We start from the raw sequence: 21,621 nt of genomic DNA, 5'->3' as shown, positions 1-21,621 counted from the left end.
TCCTCTAAAGTGATAATCGTGTAAATTTTAATTGTTAGGAATGGGGTTTGATTTTTATTGTAGAGACATATCGAGTCTGATAGTAAACGATTGAAGAAAAGTAAAGATAACAAAGTGTAATAAACTGAAAATTCTATAATTTTAAAAAGTTTAAATGTTGCACAAAATAATACTCCCTCCGTGCCAATTCTTTTGGCTGATTTGATTTTTGCACAGATATTAATAATAGTGCATCTTTTATATAAATAGACGAAATTGCCCTGCATTTTATATTGGAGTGTTTATCTTTCCTAGTCAATGCATATCCTCTTTTTTAACAGCTTTTCAATGTTTACAGTAAAAGTGTTTGTGGACTTTCATTTTTTCAAAAGAACGTAGGAACTTTCATTTGACTCTTAAACAAAGCAAGATACACTAAATGCAGGCAGGTGGTTGTTTACATATAGGCTATATAAACCAACGTTAACACTCTTTAGCCATTAGCTCTTCTTTCTTCCTCTATTTTCTCTTTGAATATACAACATGCAAATGAAACAGGAGAAGAAAATATGTTTTGATTTTAATGAGCCACCTCATGTACCTAAAATATTTTTTGATCTTAATGAGCCCCCTCAAATACCCAGAGTTGTTGATATCAATGAACCAGAGCCGCATGAAAATATGTCTATTGAAAAGCAGCAATGCATCATGAAAATGTTGAGTATTTTTATCTCATGTTGTAACTGTAAGTTTTTTATTTATTTTTATTTTTTAAATAATTATGTCAGAAATTCTAACATATCCTTTTAATTTTTTTAGGTTGTTATTAAGAGATGGGCTAGATGATTATACTGCATGCAGGGGAAGATGGAGATATTAACTAATGTTAATGATTTATATTTGATGTAATCAAATATTTTTGCAATGTTTCACGGATATATTTCAGGAAGTGTATGTTTTTAAGTTTTATGTCCACTTATGCACTAATTTTTTGTTAATTTTTTTTGTTATATTTTACATTGTATAGCATAGTAAATGCTTAATAAAATTAAGGCTTAATGACCTTTTAGCCCTTGAAGTTTGGGTGAAAGTTCTGATGCGGCCTCGAAGTTTAAAAACGTATCTTTCGACCATCAAAGTATCCTTGTCGTACCTTTTAGCCTTTATGGCATATACCGGTATATAACGGGGTTGGACAAAGTTGACATTTCACGCGTGAGGGTTAAAAGGAACATCTAATGTGTTTTAATGTATTCTTTAGGGGTTAAAAGAAACGAGATGTATACTTTAATAAGGGTTAAAAGGTACGCCCAAACTTTACCCTAAATATGAATCGTCAAGTTTATCCCCCGATTTATAACGGTATTTTTAAAAAGGGCTAAAAGGTACGACAAGGATACTTTGATGGTCGAAAGGTACGTTTTTTAAATTTCGAGGCCGCATCGGAACTTCCACCCATACTTCGAGGGCTAAAAGGTTATTAAACCTAAAATTAAATTGGACTAGCTAATAAAATTAGCCATTAGTTTATTTTCTAGAAAAATAATGACATGTTTAAACTTGAATCATTAAATTAAATTAGCTAATAAAATCAATCACATAATTAAACTTGCACTATCATAAATTTGTTTTTTTTAAATCACACTATAGAGAATATAATTAAACTAAGGTAAAACTTGAAAATTAACACATGAAGGTCATTAGTTTATTCTCCTAAAAATTAATGACATATTTAAACTTGAATCATTAAATTAAATTAGCTAATAAAATTAATCACATACTCACTTAAACTTGCACTATCATAAATTTAATTTTCTTTTAAATCACACTAATAAGAATATATATATATATCACACTAATATAAAACTTGAAAAATAATATTGAGGTCATTAGTTTATTTTCTAGAAAAATAATTACATGTTTAAACTTGAATCATTAAATTAAATCAGATAATAAAATCGATTACATAACTAAACTTGCACTCTCATAAATTTGTACTGTATTTTTTTAAATTACACTATTAATAATATAATGAAATTAGCTAATAAAATTAAATTATCTAATAAAATTTTCTTTAAAGTAAGTTCAATCTGTAAACACAAAAATTTCAAAAAAGAATTCCCAATTCAAGAAACACTTATATAAAAATGCGTTGAAATTCATAAAACAAACAAAAGACTCGTGCATAATTTAACAAACATAGGAGTAATACAGATAGTTGGAAAATAACACTGCAGCTAACTAGAATGAGATAAGTGATTATGAACAGAGTTGATAAGCTCCTCGTCACAAGATAATTGGAGGGGAATGCTTCCATTAGCGCACTGATTGTCATCAAAGTGAGGCTGTTTATAGTTGTTACCTCCTACCTTCTTCATTATCTCGATCATGTTTAGTTGCAACGTCAAAAAAATCTTATTGAGCTTATCATGATGGAGCTCCACAAAAGATTTTTCAACTGCCGCAACAAGTTCATCTATACTTTTGGGTGTCTATTCATGTTGTAAAGTTTGTATTGCTCTAAAAAATCCCAAGTCTAGCACATTTAGGTCTGGGCTATTAGGAGGTTGAAAGCACAATCGTATATCAAAACCATTCCTTTTAACATCTTCCACAAATTCAGGATCATCTACACTAATGTGGGGTTTTGCATTATCTTGCTGGACAAAGATTATACCACCTGAATGTCCTCCTGGCCACATTGATTCAATTGCTGGAAGCACTTTATCTATCATCATTTTCCTTGTCACATCCTGGGTTATTGGGTTTATTGGTTTAGTTTCTAAAGTACCAGCAGGCCTATTCTTGCTTTTTCTCTTGGCAGGTTCTTTTGTAATGAAGGGAAATATACCAAATTTTCCCTCAAACATGGTGTTCCTCAAAGTGTCAAATCTAGGACGTGCAACCACACATAAAACATGATTTTATTAATAAAATTAAAACTTTTACATGTACGTAAGGGTGGGTTCTCGCCGGGAAGAATATAGTATCTTTGGTTTTTTTGTCATGCTAAACCATTATTCATCTATGTGAATATAATTTAACATGCTTGAAAATAAAGAAATGTTTAAATTCATATCATGAGTGATCATAGATAAACAAAACATTAGACGTGCTCTCTTGTTCTCCTCCGTCAAATATGGCTTTATTGGATTTGTATGTGGGCGAAGATGTCACTCTCGGATGCGTCGATGAAGAGTAGACTTTGATAAATGAATGGCACATGCTAGTGACCGGATATTTGTTCTTCTGTTGAAAGGTACTTCTTTCACCATGTTGACATCAATTTCTACCCTCTTTCTTCCTGCATGACCAAATGACTTACCTCTAAAATCAATACCATTAGCAATGTTTTGCTTACCAAGTAACCATATTCTTTTAATGGTGCGAGCTGAAATTGAGAATTTGTTGGCTGCAATTTTTTTGAAACCCTTTTTCACTTCCATATTCCTAGAATTTTGCAGGAGAAACTCAAAAACAATTCTCTTTTGATCTGCACTCATATGTTTATATGTAGCTGCTCCATCTTCATTTGATGTTGTATTTTCTTCCATATGTAAACTTGAAAGTAAAATCTTGTGTGGTGTTGTAAATTTTGAATGAAAAATCTATTAAGCCGGTCATGTTCTTATAGGCAAATGAGGAGATCATGGAGGGAGTTTTTGGAGGAAGTTCAAAATTTTAAGCTAAAATTTTGGAAGTGAAAATAATTCATGTTGGAAGGAGTTTTGGTGGGATTGTAAACAAGAAAAAATAATTTGAGGGACATTATATTCTTATGTTAATCAATATTTCAGTTTTAATTTTTTAAGCGAAAAATTATTTTCAGTTTGTAAATGAAAGACAATATAAAATAATATATAAAAATATTATTTCATATGTGATTCTTAAATTATTTGTAAAATTAATTTAGGTGAGACTATAATTATTGAAATCATATGTGTAACGAGTTTTAATTTTTATAGTAAGTCTAAGTTTTTTTATAATTTTATAAGCAGTTTTATTTTAAAGCAAATAATTTTCACTTTATATAATTTATGTATTTTACATTTGATTGTTAAATTATTTTTATAACTAAATTAGGTGATACTACAATCATTAAAGTCATGATATTTATATTAAGTTTTAGTTTTAATAAAATTTTATAAGTAATATTATTTGAAACGTATACTTGACTTTATAAATTTTTATATTAGAGATACTATTTTATATTTTATTGTTAAATTATTCTTACAATTAATTTTGGTGACAATATATTCATTAAAGTCATGTTTATAGTAAGCTTTAATTTTATTCTAAACTGATATGAAATATAATTTTAAACATTTTTTATCTTAGAAATTAAAAAATAATAAAATTAAAAATGCTAGCATTAGAAATATTTTTAAAAAAAATATCAATCATGAAAATTATAATGTACTCATTTTGCAAATAAATATGCATTGTCCAGTGTTGAGAGGGAAAATGAAAAAAATTTGATCGATGTGCGGCTAAATATTTGAAGTTAACATTGAGACGTGCACCTTAATAAGTGTTGTTATGTTCACGAGACAAAATGAGAACAAGCCATCATTAAAAAAGGAGATGTGTGCACTGTTGTACACGCTTATACATGCATAGTAAGGGGGTATATATGGGAACTAATTACATAAAAATAGAAACTTAGAACTTTTTTTGGGACAACTTAAAATGGTAACTCAGCCAAAAGAATTGGGGCGGAGGGAGTATAATATTGGTGCTATCTCATAGAAGAAGGCTGAGATTTATCTAAGGTTCCATATTCTCTTATGTGTGTGTGTGTGTGTGTGTGTGTGTCTATTATAATCTCGGTTATTTAAATTTATTTTAATAATTAAATGCTAATCATTCTTATCACTTTTTCATCTAGGTACCACATTTTTATTGAAATCGGGAATCGGACCTAATCGTTTGAGCTACCGATTCAGGGATTAATCAGAAATCGGGGATTAATCGGAGTGAAAATCAGATTTATTTTAATATTAAAATATTATTTAATATTTAGTTGTTATTATATTAGCTATTAAGTAACTAATATATTTACTATATTCATAAACTCTATAATTATTCATATTTAAAGTAATATAGTATTTTAATTTTAATAATTTATCATATATACTTCGATTAAGAAATATATATATAAGGAATAATCGGATTTTAAAAATCGAATATGTTAGGTCCTGAAACGATTGTAGAAAGGAGGTGGGGTTGAATACAATCGTCACTAAAAATCACGGCGGAATAATCTGATTGGAGTTTAACTTGTTAATCATATTTTAATTAATTAATATAACAATGTGTAAGTCGTTATATAATTAATATGGTTCAGTTTTAAATTCCACTAGTTCGTAGAATAAATTCGACAGGAAGTATTCTAACTTAACAGTTTAAAACAACCGAATGATCAAATCACTGTAAATTGTGGATTTAACGAATAGCAAGTTTAGCACAACTTGAAAGCTTTACAATATTTTGAACAAGAACAAATGAAGGGGGGAAGACCATATTTATAGGCAAATCCCATGAACTAGCAAGACAACGGTGGCAAAAACAATCCTAAGCTTGCTAAGACAATTTGGCTAATTGTCTTGCTGATTTAAGCCTTGTAAGACAATCTTAGAGATTGTCTACAACTATTAAGACAATCAAATCCATGGGCAAGACAATTAAAAGTGCGGTAAGACAATCTTGGAACTCGGCGATTGTCTTGCTAAGTCATTCGGCAAGACAATCTAGAAGATTGTCTTGCAAGGAATTCATGGCAAGACAATTTGAAGAAACGGTAAGACAATCCCTTGGATTGTCTTCCCGTGTGATGGAAGAGGAAATAAGCACGGTAAGACAATCCCTTGTTAATTCAACAAGACAATCCTTTGGATTGTCTTACCTTGTTAATTCAACAAGACAATCTAATTTCCCTATAATTAATTAACCAATTAATATTCACTTAATTATATTAGATGCATAAATTCATAAATTAAATTAATTCGAGATAGAATTAATTTAATAAATAAATTACACACCCAATATAATTATTTATAGAAGTGAAATAATTAATTAGATAATCATTTATCCCTTTTCTTCTGCAGTAGAGTCTTCAGTCTTCTTTAAACAATTCCGATCTTCGACTTGGTTGAACGGCCACCTTCTTTTGACATAGAATATTTAATCTGATAAGCTGATACACAAATGCACTGTCTAGTTCATTTGTAACTAGCTGAATCAAATATTTCTTGTCAATTAAACAATTAAGATGTGGCTTGTTCGTCGATTCTTCGTCTTATGAGTTCTTCTTCATTTGTAGACATAATTAAGGAATCTTCTGAATAAATAAATTATTTAAACTTTATACCTTCTGATCTTCCGGACGTGCTACAAAAGATTATTTGTACACTGAGGTTTGAACATATTAATGAACTTCTTCCAGTGGTTTGCAGCAACATCCTGAAATTCTTCTGACATAAAATCTTCAATAAATCATTTGACGTTCTTCGTACGGATTCCGATTAATAGTACTTGCTATTTATTTGCTTTCTTATCAGAGTTGAGTTGATACCTCTTAATTACAAATAGACTAAACATGCGCCTTTCAGAATCGGTGGCCGACCTTGCAGGGGATTAATCGGTTAAATCGGGGATTTTTAGAACACTGAGGTACCATGATAATCATGATGACCTAAAAATCTCTCCGAAAACAATTACAGATTCTATGATAATTATTTTATCATACTAAACAGATATACTTATATCTAGTTTGAAATATAAAATATCGGATTATATATTTTTTAGATAGATATTTAAAATTAGATAATCTTAAATATTTACATTTATGTTCAAATTTTAGAATCTAACAATATTCATTATATTATTGATATCTATATTGGCCGTCGACGAAATGACCGAACCGATATGGGTCTTGGATCAAATATTTTCTTGCATGTATAAAAAAATTATCGTATTTAGCATATTTAAAATGAAGTGTGTTTATTAGGGTTTCAATGAGAGTCGACCCCCTCTCTCCTTCCCCTATGCTCATCTAAATAATCATAATCATATTAGGAGATCTATTTTCTCTTACCCATTGTTTTCTTTTTCCTTTTTCTTTCAATAATCTTCACCTTTGGGTGAGAATCTTGCATTCAGCTTTCGGGTGTTTTTATGTCTCTCCTTTTGGAGTGGTTTGTGTTTCTCCTTTTGGAGTGTGTCGCATGTTTTAGTATGTTCTGATGTGTTTCGTTTTGTTACTTTGGTCCTTTGAGAGTGATTTAATTGGTGTCTTGGGAGATCTGGAAAGTCCGTATCAAGGATGGAGCGGTGGTGATTATTACAAGATCGAGCTTACCTTTCACAACAGAATATTGTTCATTTTTTGGAGTACTCCATTTGCAGCATGTCCATAGCTGGTATCCGGCAAGTAGATAGCTGGGGTGATGTTTCTCCAACCCCGGTTTATACAATTGGGATTTTTGAACATCAGGTTATCAATTATTGTTATGTGTCAAGGTCAATTGTGATACTACTGTTTTAAGGGATATCGATGCGATTTGGATTGATTTAGATGTCTTTGGTTTCATTCTTAGTTTCAAGAATTTTTAAAATTCTATTTGTTAAACAGTCAGGAAAGAAATTATTTTGTTTTTCCACCTGGGTATCGCCAGTTGGGGGTTGTCCCAACATGGTTTTATTCAGATTAATGAAATCTCTCATATTTATTTGGCAAAAAAAATGATGTGTGTTGCATTTTGTAAATTTAAGAATTGAACTATTTGAGTGACTATTGTATATAAGGTCCATAATTATATACTGTCCATAATTTATATATAATATTTATACATCATTGAGTGGACATAATTTATATACTTTGATCATACGTGAATAAATAAATAATATTTTTATATTTATTTTTAAATAAATATATGAAATAAATAATTTTATTCGAGTTTTTAAAAATATTAGTTACAAATATGTTAATTACAAATACGAGATCAAAGTTGTTAGGTGTAAAAAAGGAATAATATAAATGTTTAGAAATTAGGGCAGGTCACGGCTTCTCCCCAGATTCCGGCCAACTTATACTTGTTAAAATCTATTATTTGAGACACGTAAATCAAATCAAAACAAAATTATGCAGTATAACCCGTTTATGATTCCAAATTGGAACATGATCTAGGAAGGTAAAGTGTATGCATCATGCCCTCATTTTGAAAGAATATTAAGACTGTTTCGATGAAAACCACCGACGTAGTGCAGGAAAAATATTTGGACAAGTAATGAGATGTAAATTAAAATAAATAATGATAAATTGATAAATTTAAATATAACAATAAGAGTTTATGGGGCTGTTTGTTTCTAAGGAGTAGAAGTTGCTTCAGGCTTTTACTTTTCTTAACCCGTTTGTGTAAATAAATAGGAGCACTTTCAGGAAGTTGCGAATGTTAACTTCTCCCTCAGAGCTTCTACTTTTTTTCCAAACACTTTCTTAACATATTTATTTCTCACTTCTAATCCATTTCTTTACTTAAGCCAAAAATCACTTTTTTAACGTTGCCGCAACGGCCTTTACTTATTTTTAATTAAAACAAAGGAATTAACTATATAATAAAAAATAAATAACAAATAAATTTGATAAAATCTAAATATATTATCATAAATACTAAAAATCATAACCTTGTATTAAGTTGTAGTAACACTCAAGAATAATGTGTAAATCTATGTAAATAATAATTTTACTCCTTGAACTCATATTTAAAGATACATGTAACTGACTTAAGTGACCAATTTAATAAAATTTTGAATCCAGTGACTAATTTGATATATTGAATCTACTTAGATGACTCACTTTGATTATTAACCCAATTCCTACGGGCCTCTGCAGTCTGCACACATTGTACCCGAGTCTTATTAATTTGGATTTACTAGTGCTATACTCGTATGGTTAAAAACCAAATAACAAGAGCAGGAAGAATTAGACAGACACACAGAGAAACACACACATTTTGACAACCCCGCGCAGCGATAGAATTATAGAACAACAATAATCTCGGGAATTCACAAGTCATGGCCGAAGGCGGTGGCGGAGGAACGAGGGTTTTGAACGACGGCGGGCGGCAGAGATTTCAAGTTGAGTTGAGGCCCGGCGAAACCACAATTGTCTCATGGAAGAAGCTCGTCAAGGACGCCAATCGAGCTTCTGCTTCTGTTTCTGCCGCTGCCAAGCCCAAAGAGCAGCCTCCTGTTCCCAAACCTCCCGTTCTCAACCCTCGCGTTGATCCGGTTAATCACTCTCGTCTTTTTCATTTCATTTCTCACACTTGTTTTTCCGATTATGTCTTCTTTTATTGCTCTCTTATACGACTAAAACTACCTTTAATGTCTTGTTTCGACTTGTGCTGCGAATTTCGGGCTTAATGAGTGTTGGTGTCTCTTCTGAATTATGGCAACGGAACTGACAGCCTAATTCTTTCTTCGATTAGGTTTCGCAGGGAAAGACTGCTGAAGATGATGCGAGTGATGCACCCCCTGCGAGTCGGTTTAGTGCTGTAATTGAAAAGATTGAGCGGTTATACATGGTATATCATGTGTTTTATTATATCTTTGTTACCTAACATGCTGTTTTTGGCCGCCGCAATGTGTGATCAATGCTTTATTTATCATTCTATGCCCTTAAATGCTGTTCCATAAACTTTCCAGGGAAAGAATAGTAGCGATGAGGAGGATTTAAATGATGTTCCTGATGATGATGAATACGACACTGAAGATTCTTTTATAGATGATGCTGAATTGGTTAGTATCACGCTCTTTTATGCATACTTTCCTCTACTAGGAATCATGTGGCATCAGCTATTGTAGAGAAGAGAATCAGGATCAACTTCAGCCGACTTTACTTCTTACCCTACCGCGCTATTTGTTATTGTTTGATATATATGTTTGTCCTTTTTTTTTTCTTTGTAAACTTAAAAAACAGCTTGCACAATTCAGAATGGCAGTATTATTGATTATGTGATGCATATAGTTCTAATTAAAGTTTCTCCCTTCTAATGATGCAGGATGAGTATTTCCAGGTCGATAACTCAGAAATAAAGCATGATGGTTTCTTTGTTAACCGCGGGAAATTGGAGCGCATGTTAGTGTCTCAGATTCTCTGATTCCATTCATTTATAACTTTTTTTGGCGTTATTCCTTTACTGTTTTGATTTATCTTCATATGGTCATAATATAAAAACATGACCAACAAGGTTTGCGCTGGATATGTGTGTGACTGTGTTCTCACTTGAACAAGACCGGGCCCTAAAATACTAGCCCTGGTTTCATTCCATTTTTCACAAGATTTAGTAAAGCATTAAGCTAGTAATAGTTGATTAAGTAGATGTCTTCCCCAAACTATATGCTGTTTGGTACTTTAGAGCTTCTTTTCATGATCTCCCTTCTGCGTGCAGAAACATATAAAAAATAATAGTAATTTGCTAACAAAGTGGAAATTCCTTTGAACTGCCTTTTTTTTCCTAACTAAATTATATTTTTGAGCTAGGTGATCTGCTCTTATATATATATATATATATATATATATATATATATATATATTTGGAGCAATTATTCATGAACTTAGTATTGTTGACTTGCATCAACTATACTGAGTTGTGCATATTTACAAGCTGCTTATTATGAACATAAGAACTACTGTGTATTATAAATTTATAATATTACATTCTTGAACAGCTTATGTTGCATGACTTGGATAGAGTGTGCTGCACTTGCAGCCTTGTCCTAGTGTCAAATTTAGGAATTCAGTGTATCAGATACTGGTAACTTGAGATATTGTGATGCTTTAGCAAACTTATTAGCCGACAACTTGCAATGTAAAAACAATGCAGAACCATTTATGCTGATACCATATATGCAAACCCTACAAAAATTAATTTAGTGTTCAAGTCAAATTAGCTTTAGACTAGTAGCAGTAAATTCTGACTAGTTTAGATATGCTCATACTATATATGTGTGTTCTGTTAGGAATGTACTGCTGTTACTACTATTTGATCTTTCTCTGTGTATCTATAGTCTATACTATACTATAATAAGTCAACATGGGTATAATTTGTCGTCCAAATTTGTAGTTATATTTTTTGGTTTGGTACTCTCCCTCTAAATTTGAATAATAAATTACGAACTATATACTGCCCGTGCTTCTCACAGGTTAAAGGCTAGTATCTTGTACTTTTTCAACTTTTGACCTAACTTGGGGTATTTTGGTAGAAGTTATATAACAATTGTTTTTGCTTCTAATGGGTGACGTGTTGTATTTTTGTGTATGCTTCTTCTTGTTTTTTTTTTTTTTTGTAATCATGATTGTGTATTTTTATTGTGTAGGACATTTATGTAAACATATTTATCTATATATTCCGTGTAGAAACGTGTATTGAAACTTTAAGTTTTCAAAGCATTATGTAATTATATTTAATGATGTAGTTGAGATCATATGGGCTTATATTGTTGGCTGACTCTGGGTTACAAATCTTTAATTTTTTTTCTCCTAATTCGGATTTTTTTCCATTAGGAATGAGCCTATCACATCACCACATGAACAACAAAAGAAACGGAAACGGAAAGATATGGCAAAAGGTCTTGGTGGGAGTGATGAAGGAAACACTTTAAATAAACATATGGCAGGAAAGAAAGCTGCTGGAACGTCTCTGCCTTTAACTGAGAAAAACTCTACATATCCAACTCTTGTTGTCGCTCTCCCAACAGTAAACAATGAAGAGATGATGGTTCAGAATCAGTCAGGTTCTGCTGGAATCAATGTTAAAAAGAAATCTGCAATTGTAAAAGGCTCTTCACTGCAGTCTCCATTGAGAGTTACAAACGGTGAGGCTGTAGGTGAGAAGGGTGGCAAAGCGAAGGCCGGAGTCCTCCCAGCAAAGAACCATGGTGGCAAATCGAAAGATGGACTTTTTGATATGTCAAACCAGATGTTGATTGGAAATATCTCTTCGCAAGGTAAACCCCAATATGGAAGATCATTGAGCAGTGGTGAAGATGTGGGGCAATCAGCTCAACAGGGGGAGAAGAATAGGATCCGGGAACATTCTGATAGCATCTTTTCTGAGGGTAGGAACCCCATGCAAGCTACGGTGAGTAATTCTAGAAAAAATCTGTCGCCCTGTTTAAAAGTTCTCATTGCAATTGTTTTGAAGATCAGTCTGTGGTGCTTTTTTTCCATATCATTATCTGATATCATATGTATTTTATAAATAAGCATGAAAATTTGATATCTAAAACCAAGTCTTGATGGGTTTTGAAATGTGATACTGTAATCTTAGTGTTATAGGAAACACTTATTAGTTTGATTAATTCTTGGGTTAATTGCTAGAAGGTGCACTGTTAACTCAATTTGTCTATGTCCTGCCTAGACATGATGTTGTCCGAAGATATTAAAATATATCAATTTATTTATATCTCAAGGAACAGTATATAAGATAACAATAAATTAAAAAGTACTCTATATTAACTAATAAATAAGTTATACTAAAGTTGCTAAATAAAAATTTATTGTTGCAAGTATATATATAAATGACTATATGAAAATGTATCCAATTAGTGACCCAATTTATCTTTCTGGGTAGTTATCCAAGTAAGCACTAGAAGGTGCCTCAGCTGCCTAGACCTGCCTGATGAATTTGAAACCTTGAACAAGTACACACAGCCAGACTCTCATAATTGTCAGAAGGCAGGTGCCTAGAGCCAGAAAATATTTACCTTCTCATTTTGACCGAGGCTTCAGGAACACCTATCCAGATTTCATATGTATAATACTGTAAATTCAAATATTTTCTCTTATGACATTGTGGCCTCAAATAGGGTGCAGTACCCAAAAGACCACAGCAAATGATACTGATGCGCTGAAATATCATTTTTATATAGATATAGTCAATATCTTGACATAATATAACATCAGAAAACATAAATTTTTTATTTGGCTGGCAGAATAACTATATTTAGATCTCATAGAGGTAGACATGTAAAGAAGTAACAATAGGACTGCTTCATATTTAGTCCTATATTTTGATTTTGTATTTCTTCTACTCCGAGGGTGTCTCATAAGTATATTGTCTTTACTTGTAAAAGGTCTTAATTGCCTTGACTTGCTATAGAATTTTTAAGTTCACAGCAAAGTCCGATCATCCTCTCTTGTTCTAGAAACTCTCGAGGGATTTCCTTTTTTGTAATTTATGCATTGCATATATTAAAATTGTTGGTCGGGATTGATTTTTGTTCTACCTTGATCTAGTTTTAAATCAATATACGCTAAATTGACGTAATTAGATTGTATATTGATCATAAATCTCCATTTGGTTTGAGATTTTTTGTCTCGATAATTGCTCATCCTGGCTTAATGCATCCCTTATCAGACTTCTCTTTGTGATTTGAAATTACCACTGGACTGGGTGGTTATTTGTATTACCTCGGCATGGTTGTAATTATAAGCATCTTATTATTCGTAAATGGTGATTGTCTTACTGGTTTTTCTCAACCCCTCCCTTTCTTTTGGTATCTGACTTGAGGTGTTGCCAGTGTTATTAAAAGCGCGCATCTGGGTGATTCAACTACACTGAAGTGCTCTCTTCTGTGCGTTGAGAATTTTAGTGCAGAAGAAGCACATTTTCATCAGCTTGTTTTCAAAGAATGGGCCTTTTATTCTTTCTTTCTTATCTTATATACTGATTCTCATACACACACACACATACTTATAAAACACACACACACACACACGCATAGTTATATACTTATTTGTTTATATACTGATTTATAAATACAATGTCTATTATCTTTCTCTGTTTATATTAGTATGATTTTAAATTGCTTGTATACTGAATTTTCCTATACTAAACTGATTTATTGTAATACGTACATTGTTTAGACTTGTAATACTGAACTGATTTTGCATATACTTGTAGGTAATAGTAATACATATTAACTGACTATTGTGATATCGTTGACTTATAATATTTAGTTATTTACTATAGCATACTGATTGCTAACTGCTAAAGCCTAAGTATGCTGATTTGTGATACATTTTGAGGATCAGAATCATAATAATGAAGAGGATGATTTTGTGAATTTTGATGATGAAGAAGAAGAATTGTGGATTAACTTTTCATATCTTTGTTACTTTACGTGATAATGAATTTGGTTACTTTGTCATTTATGACAACTTAGTTTGGCTTATAACTGTCTTATCTATAAATTTATAATATTCTACATTACATATCATGTATATAATACATACATATATATATATAGAGTCCTACTCCATTAGAAACCAAATTAGCCTAAAAACTAAAAACCAGTTTCTGGACAGATTTTTATCACTATTGTTAACTACAGAAATCACTAATTTGTACATAACATATCACTAATTTATATATAACATATCTCGCGGATATAAATATATATATACACATATATGCAACGTATATTACCATCATCTTCACCCAAATCGTAATAATGGACCTCTTACCACCATTACCAGACGTTTCCATGACTTTCCACCATTGTCTATCATCACCAATAGTTACATACATTTTCCATCATAACTTACAAAACTAACAACTACTTACCATCATCATACAACTTCTCTTGCGGCTTCCTACCGTCAAGAACCTTCCTACGGATGAAATTGATCATCTATAATCGATTATCAATAGTTTAGATAAGTAGATTTTCTCAATTTTGATAATAAAAACCGCTGTTTACATACTGTATAAAAACAGTGATTAGTGCAGTATAAATTCGTGATACCCGTAGTTATAAATAGTGGTAGGGAAACTGGTTTCTAGTTTTTATTTTAAGGATGGTTTCTATTTGATCATGAGCCTATATATATATATATATATATATATATATATATATATATATATATATATATATATATATATATATATATATATATATATATATATATATGTTTGTCTTCCATAAATGCACGGACTTTACAGTGCGCTGCACTTATGCTCCAGGAGGCCTTTGCGCTTAAGTGAGCATATTGCTTTTAATAACATTGGGTATTGCAAGGACTCGAAAACTTCTGTAACTACATGACTACTTTGAATGGAATTTAGGAGCCATTTGGTAAATCAGCATAATTAGAAATAATTTAAATATAGTTCTTTGCAATGTGGCACTTATGACATGCCATTATTAATCAAACGCTGCTTCACTACCTTTACTTTTTCTTTCCTATTCTGTCCTGATTGGAAATGAGGAATGTTATGAAACAGCCCTTAAGCTGCCTGTTCTCTAAAGAATCGTTTATTTTCAGCACTTCTTATAGAACACATCTACATACCTCACTGCTTTTTATAACATATAAATTCCTAAATAAACTTGCAGAAGGTGCCACACATTCAGAGGAAGGAGGTTTCTAGTGGCAAATCGAAGGCTGTAATGCTTGAAAAAGCCATTAGGGAGTTGGAGAAATTGGTTGCTGAATGTATGTGCCTCCCCAGCTAGTAACTAACAATTTTCAAGGATGATAATGTTGAGAGCTGATAATTCTTGTTTTTCTTATACATGTGGCAACAGCACGACCCCCTAGTACAGAGGCTTCTGATGCTGATAATTTGGCGCAGACTAGCAAAAGAAGGATGCCAGCCGAAATAAAGCCTAAACTTGCTAAAATTGCTAGACTAGCGGTACTGAGGCTAGCTAACATGAGAATTATTATTTTTAGCTGATGGTTGATGCTGATTTGAACTGTGTGTCTGCACAGTTTTTTGTTATCCTTTTTCTCAGCCACCTCCTATTATTTCATTGGCTTTATTATCCAGATGTCACAAAGTTCTTTATTATTGTCTTAAAGTATTGAAATTCTTCTACTTGGATAATTGCAGCATACAACGCAAGGGAAATTATCGAAGGATTTGCTTAACCGTTTAATGAGCATAGTTGGCCACCTGATACAACTCAGGACTCTGAAGGTAATATTTTGCAACTGTTTAGAAGAATTACAGCATGTACTATGCCTTTGGATCTACTATTTTGCTCTGTTGTAACAAGTTACCTGGACTTGAGTACGGCTGTGTGACACGGGTGCGGATCCAAGTGTCGGATCCTTAGTTTTTTGAAAATTAAATTCTTGGATGTGAGTTCTGAAATTGGACACAGGTTCGGGGACTCGGCATATAAGCTTAACATAAGGGAAAAATTATATGTTCTTGATCCATTTTACATCTTAAAAAGTATGTTTGCTACCAATTAAACTCTTATATGTGTCACATCTGTGCCATAAAGTCAAAGGATAACATAGAAAAAGTTATATATGGACCTTTCTCTTTACGAACAAGTTGTTGAAGGCCTTTTATATATTCTGAACTTTGGTTGTTACAAGATGAAGTGTCCGGTTTTAATTTGAAAGAACCAACTCATGTTATGTCCAGCTGACATGGGTATAAGGCCAAAATCGAAGAGTCCAGGTAATAGAGATTACAAACATGGGTTGAATTGGTTTTTTAAACATAATAATGGCATGTGATTTAGCTATAGTCATAATAGAGGCTAAATTTTCTTAGCAAAAACATTGGCTCGATTTTCTGCTGATTTTTTTGGGCCTTGCAATTTGCAAAGTTCCACAAAATAAGCAGCATGAGAATTTGCAGCAGTTCATTGCACATAAGTTTGACTTGATTGTGAGGTCTAATTAATCAGAGTGTTACATAGGACGGGGGTCGATTAGAAGCAGGGTGCGGGTGCGAAATGGATACGCTTAACATAACTTTAAGTGTATCAGGTAATGATGGGACGCGTGGGTACGATGGGATGCATGGGTATGATGTTCTTTTTTTATTATGTTATTATATATTTTGAAATTAAAGAAAACAAATTTAAGTAATAACATAAATATTTATTACTTGATATAATTGTAAGTTTAGTGCTAAGACCATCTCTAACCCTTTACACCATTTCGGTGTAACTTTAACACTATTTTGGTGCAAAAATTACACCATTCACAAAATGTACTCCAACCCACTTGCACTATATATTACACCAAAAAGAATTTATTGTCTCTAACAAGATACATTTTCAAACTCTTTAAAAATACTTGATTTGTTGAGATATAATAGGATATGATGAGACATAGATGGAGTATATGTGTCTTGTTAACAAACTTAAGGGTAGTTGGAATTTTGAAAAACTCTATTATGGTGTAAAAATTACAAAAAAATGAACATTTGACACCAAGTTTGGTGTCACACTATTGATTTAGTTTAATATTTACACCATTATAGAGTTGCATTGCAGCTGATTTTCTCCAAAAGTTACACCATTAGAGAGTTTTGGTGCCGGGTTGGAGATGCTCTAATACAAGTTAACTGATTATACATCATTCATAAGGTTGAATAATGATACACGTAATTGGGTTTGTGTGTTTAAAATTGGGCTTGGGTTTCTAAATCATTAGGTGGCATATATAAATACATCAGTACGGGACTTCAGAAAATAAAGTTTTGGGCCTGCAGGCCTAAATTTTTGTAAAGTTTACCAACCCTAATATTGTCAGCAGCCATATGTTATATACAGATGTAGTAGATATATACAGAATTACACATTGACATATATACACAGCGGTTCATCCTCTTCATCTCTTCTTCTTCCTCCTCCAGTCAGTATGTTCCGGCATCAAAGTCGTACAGCATAATCGCTTCATTTAATAAATTGTGCCAGTTCGTCACCATGGACGAACTGCAACGCGATCCACGGGGAACTGAGGCGCATTTGTTCTGGGATCGGGAAAGAACGAAACGGATTGCGGAACGGGGCTCCATCCTGCATTCCTTGTTCCATGACTGTAACCCATACTAAGCTAATGACAATTTTTGAGAGCTCTTAAAACAAGCTCTACATCTATTGCAGCCTTTTTCCTGCCTAACTCCAGCATCTTCACTTTATCATTTGATTTCACTCTTCTGCACCTGAATAAAGTTTTAAGGCTAACTTCGAAAAGTATACCAGGGAAAAAAGCCACATTACTCAACCTAAAATCAGTCTGATAGTGTTCGCAAAGATTTATTCAAGTCGGAATGCAAACAACAACATTTAACTTAATTTGTAAATGGTTATCTGATGAACCTTCTCCTTTAAATGTTTTAGGATGAATGATGTCTACAGTAGTACATCCTATCTACAATAGCAACTAGTAGTCAGTATGTGAGCCAATATTGATCGCAGAACCTGGTGCGAAGATAAACCCTAGTTTTCAGATGTCATCTAATATAATTAATACAAATAACTTGGTTGCAGTTAAACCTGGTAGAGTTAATAATATGTGCAGATTTTTAAAAAATCTATTTCAAGTGATTAAAATAAGTGTCTGACCATCTCCTTCCACTTGCTGGAAATTTTTAACCAGTGGATATTTAAGTGATAATGTAAAAGATTTGACCATCTCTTTTAAGCTAACAGAAATAATGACTTGTGCCAAAATCTTATTGCTGCAGAGAAACTTAAAAGTCCTCAGTGAAATGGGATTATCAGCAAAGCAGGAGAGAACTTCTAGGTTCCGGCAGCTAAAGGAAGAGATCCATGAGATGGTTAAAGTTCGTGTTCCTTTGATCAAATCCAAGGTATGATTACAATCAGCCCTTACCTTGATCCACCTTGTTACCATTTTCTTTGTTTGATTTCTTTGTGTACTAAAGATTAAAAATCGATGTTACTGATCTTTCAAATAATTTCGTGTAAATGTCATCTTATATTCAGGCTCTCGAGCAAACAGGTGGAGCGTCTGATGACTTTCAAGAAATTGTTACTGCAGATAAAGAAGTCCTTAAGAGAAAGTTTAGCATGGATGATGCACTAGAGGACAAGATCTGTGAACTCTACGATTTTTACGTTGAAGTACTATATGTGTTTTTTGTTCACAGGTAATGAATTTATTCACATTACTTTCATTGTATTTAATATGTACTTTATCATTTTGTTCTAGGGGTTGGAAGAAGAAACAGGACTACATGCACACAAGCTTTATGGAGAGGTATTCCCTTTCTTTTTAGCTACGTAGAGTTATTCCCTTCTTGTTTACTGTTTAGCCCCGATTCTTCCTGATTCTGCAAAATGCATCTGAGAATCTCAAGTACTTTCACTATAGGAGGATAGAAGTACTTGTATTTTCCTTTTGCAAATGTAGTTGTTTTAGGTTTGAGCTCTAATGAAATGATCTGGTATCACTGTCTGTTTATGACTCATGTTTATTGTCAATTCTTCTTTGAAGCTGGATTTTGTTAGAATCTTTTCAGCTCTGCACGCAATTGTGGCTATGGACATTTATTTTTTTGTACTTTTTAGCAGTTTACTAAATTTATCCCTATGTTTTTTTCAGCTTGTAGAACTATGGCCGAAAGGATTTATGGACAGCCATGGGATTAAACGTGCTATAAGTAGGGCCAAAGATAGAAAGAAAGCGATGAATGCTGGGCACAAGGTATAGTCCCCTCTCTGTGTATATTTGTAGGTCTATGGTTACTCACAGAGTTTGAAAGAAGGGATAAAAAATATGGTAAAGCATTATCAATCTGAAAATAGATGACAACTTATATATTATTGAATTCAGGTCAAGTCACACGAGGATAATCATTTACATATGTAATAAGATAGAGCAATCGCAGTTAAGAAACTACTGGGCAAGGACCCTAAATTGTAAGACAAGCTGTATACAAATCAGTGCTCAGACTGCTTCTTGACACGAGATGAATAAGAGCATAGAACAAATGTCAGTGTTTCTAAACTGAAAGTACTAGGAGTGCCTAGCATAAGATGAGTTCCTTGAATTAGTGACCACATGACTACAGGTGGTTTGTTAATTTTTAGTGTTACTTGCCTCAATTAGCGAGGGTAGCAGTGGAAGAAGCTGAACAGCATTGATTATGAAGAACCTATCAATATATATATATATATATATATATATATATATATATATACATGTTATTTGGTAGTCATTCCTAGTTGTCAACTTGGTTCATGATGTAGGAAGAATTCCTGAATGGCCATATGGCCAAATAGTAAGGTTCCTGCTATATGTTGAAAAAACAGCTAAATGTGTCCTTGTTTTCTTTTTTTAAAGTTAAAACGTAGTCCTAGTATGGGAAATCATTGTCCCCGCTAACCACTGCACCCTCCAACGTCACTACTCACTAGTCTACCTCCTGTGCACTAATGTAAAACAAACACTAATTGCACTTGGTCATGCATCATATTCTTCGAACTAGACTTTTATTCATCATTGCAAGATGATGTTAATCGTGAGGAGCACTTACCCTGTTTAAAAGAGGAAAACATTTTCCAAATTGAACATTTTTTCATCATTTTACACATTTGTTCATGATAGTCAAATGACGGAATATATCTTTCCGAAAATCATTCTGTGGAATTTATTTTCCCCTGAAATTTGTATTCTGTAAAAATATCTTCCAGGAGTTTGTCTTCGGAAAATGAATTTTTCCTGAACATATTATCTGGACTTCTCTTCATTTTTTGTTACAGACTATAGGTATATGGCGCTAGCCTAAATGTTGCATATGGACCTAGCTAATTATTAGCTGCGAATCGTTATTATACTAAGAAGAAAAAATTCGGAGATGTGGATGTCATTTATTTGTTTGTATTTCCCTTACATGTAAATATACAATGGTATCTACTATATTAGAAGTTAAAAATGATACTTATTTATTTGTCAACATTACCCCCTCTTCAATTTTTCAGAATCAAGAGAAAATGAGAAGGAAGTTGAGTTCGAAGACAGATGAGACTCGTCGAAGTGAAACTAATTCTGTTGTGAAGTATGCGCAAGGGAAGTTGGTTTCTGATTCACGCGCAACTTCAACTTCAGTAGACAAGGTAGTTTCTGTTGCAACCGCAGTAGATGGAACTGCAAAAACTACGGTTGTACATGGTCCGAACATGGACAGGCCAAAGCAAGAGAAGATAAAGGGAAACTCTAATGATATGAAGACAACTGAAATATTAGCAGGAAAGAAACAAAAAATTAAGCCAGAACTGGTGCTGAGCAAATGTGATGTCCGTCCAGATAAGTTGATTTCACCGGAAGGCGAGGATAAAAACACCTCCCATTAGTGCGTTGGTTCTTTCATGAAAAAACCCTCTAAAAAATTTGGTGTTGCACCTGAAAGTTAACATGATGTAGGAGCTTTTACTATTGCCTGTGGAGGCTGATGTTCTTCTAATCATGTCTTGGAGAACAGAGTCTTAAAATATACATAGATTTTTAAAAATGTTTTGAAACGTTGATGCATTATACTCAGACATTTTCGGACAAAATAGAAAACATTTAGACACATATTGGCTGCAATCTGGGGTGTCGGTGTGTGTACATATTCTCTTTGCTCGGTTGGAGTTTGACACACTAAAAACCAAGTGTGTTGCAATATAAACTGTAGAATGACCTGCTGAAGGGATGATGCTATTTTATTATAGGATGTGGATTTGGGTCACATGTCACTCTATTCGGATGAATAAGTTGACATGTTAGCATATATGCTATGGAGTATGAGCCAAAAAGCTTATAAATGAGTTAGGCCTGACACTTCTCCCTTGCAAAAGAAAAAAGGATCACTA

General features: G+C 32.7%; 1 protein-coding gene across 2 annotated transcripts; it reads left to right on the top strand.

Annotated features, from left to right (window-relative positions):
• The first annotated feature begins 8,930 nt into the window (after positions 1 to 8,930).
• LOC108224043 (ubinuclein-1) lies at positions 8,931 to 21,341 on the top strand. Of its 2 annotated transcripts, none has more exons than XM_017398584.2 (13): positions 8,931 to 9,270; positions 9,480 to 9,566; positions 9,688 to 9,780; positions 10,044 to 10,120; positions 11,549 to 12,125; positions 15,385 to 15,484; positions 15,577 to 15,686; positions 15,885 to 15,971; positions 18,489 to 18,614; positions 18,751 to 18,888; positions 18,977 to 19,024; positions 19,370 to 19,471; positions 20,749 to 21,341. In XM_017398584.2, exons 1-13 carry the CDS (start codon positions 9,055 to 9,057, stop codon positions 21,118 to 21,120), a joined length of 2,133 nt encoding a protein of 710 aa, XP_017254073.1. In that variant the 5' UTR covers positions 8,931 to 9,054; the 3' UTR covers positions 21,121 to 21,341. The 2 variants fall into 2 exon arrangements, with proteins under 2 accessions (XP_017254073.1, XP_017254072.1); XM_017398583.2 differs by having other exon boundaries at positions 9,471 to 9,566.
• The last annotated feature ends 280 nt before the right edge of the window (positions 21,342 to 21,621 follow it).

Source organism: Daucus carota, chromosome 5, assembly GCF_001625215.2.
Source record: "Daucus carota subsp. sativus chromosome 5, DH1 v3.0, whole genome shotgun sequence".
In the NCBI taxonomy this organism is placed as follows: Eukaryota; Viridiplantae; Streptophyta; class Magnoliopsida; order Apiales; family Apiaceae; genus Daucus; species Daucus carota.
The sequence above is the reverse complement of the archived record's forward strand: the minus strand, read 5'-3'. Positions and strand labels throughout refer to the sequence as shown.

Coding starts and splice junctions, on each gene's coding strand:
- LOC108224043 (XM_017398583.2), top strand. CDS start 9,055: ATGGCCGAAGGCGGTGGCGGAGGAACGAGGGTTTTGAACGACGGCGGG. Junction 9,271..9,470: donor TCAACCCTCGCGTTGATCCG/GTTAATCACTCT, acceptor TTCTTCGATTAG/GTTTCGCAGGGAAAGACTGC. Junction 19,472..20,748: donor CGATGAATGCTGGGCACAAG/GTATAGTCCCCT, acceptor TCAATTTTTCAG/AATCAAGAGAAAATGAGAAG.